We start from the raw sequence: 635 nt of genomic DNA on the forward strand, positions 1-635 counted from the left end.
ATATGCATTAATTTATATCTAGACTTCTATCAAAACCATAACAATGGAAATCATGTGAACTACTCTCTTCATCGGTTTTTCAGGTTCACCCCCCCTCATTCTTACTTAATTTGTGTCCTTTTTTAGGTTTGCCCTGTTTGCCCCTAGGGACAGGTGCAGGAATCTCTTCCTCCTCTTGGGGCATCTGTGCGACCTTCTGCAGGAAAGCCTTCTCCAGAGACTGAGCCATCAGGACGATGTCATCTGTTGGCTGTAATAAACAGACGACTATGAGATCACACGGCAGGCTGCGCAGAAGACCCAAGCAACTTAAAGGTGAACAACAGAATAAATCCAAGCTCTGAAAAAGGTCTTAGCTTTTACCTAGATATAAACAAACTGACTGACCTTGTTGTAGATGTAGCAGTTGGTAAACATGGTGTTGAAATCCTGCAAGCACTCACTGGCACTGCGGTAATAATTGTTTTCCAGTCTTTTCTTGATAGTGCCCATATCCATGGGCTGTTTAATGATCTTGTAATAATCCTGCATGAGACAATACAAGTCATTATTAAGTCAGAAAAACACATGCACAAGTTGATTTTTGAGGAAGATGCTAGCGGTCGAATCAGATTCAATGATCAGATGGAGAGTTG

The 635-nt window shown here is 41.6% G+C and overlaps 1 protein-coding gene across 1 annotated transcript; it reads right to left on the reverse strand.

Moving 5' to 3' along the window:
• Window positions 1-70: 70 nt before the first annotated feature.
• On the reverse strand, window positions 71-552 carry LOC122333994 (bromodomain-containing protein 3-like). The gene is made up of 2 exons (XM_043231864.1): window positions 388-552; window positions 71-250 (listed from the first exon to the last, which is right to left on the reverse strand). Exons 1-2 carry the CDS (start codon window positions 529-531, stop codon window positions 86-88), a joined length of 309 nt encoding a protein of 102 aa, XP_043087799.1. The 5' UTR covers window positions 532-552; the 3' UTR covers window positions 71-85.
• Between the last annotated feature and the right edge of the window lie 83 nt (window positions 553-635).

Source organism: Puntigrus tetrazona, unplaced genomic scaffold (assembly GCF_018831695.1).
Source record: "Puntigrus tetrazona isolate hp1 unplaced genomic scaffold, ASM1883169v1 S000000459, whole genome shotgun sequence".
NCBI classification, from domain to species: Eukaryota; Metazoa; Chordata; class Actinopteri; order Cypriniformes; family Cyprinidae; genus Puntigrus; species Puntigrus tetrazona.

Coding starts and splice junctions, on each gene's coding strand:
- LOC122333994 (XM_043231864.1), bottom strand. CDS start 531: ATGCAGGATTATTACAAGATCATTAAACAGCCCATGGATATGGGCACT. Junction 251..387: donor ACTGCTACATCTACAACAAG/GTCAGTCAGTTT, acceptor TGTTTATTACAG/CCAACAGATGACATCGTCCT.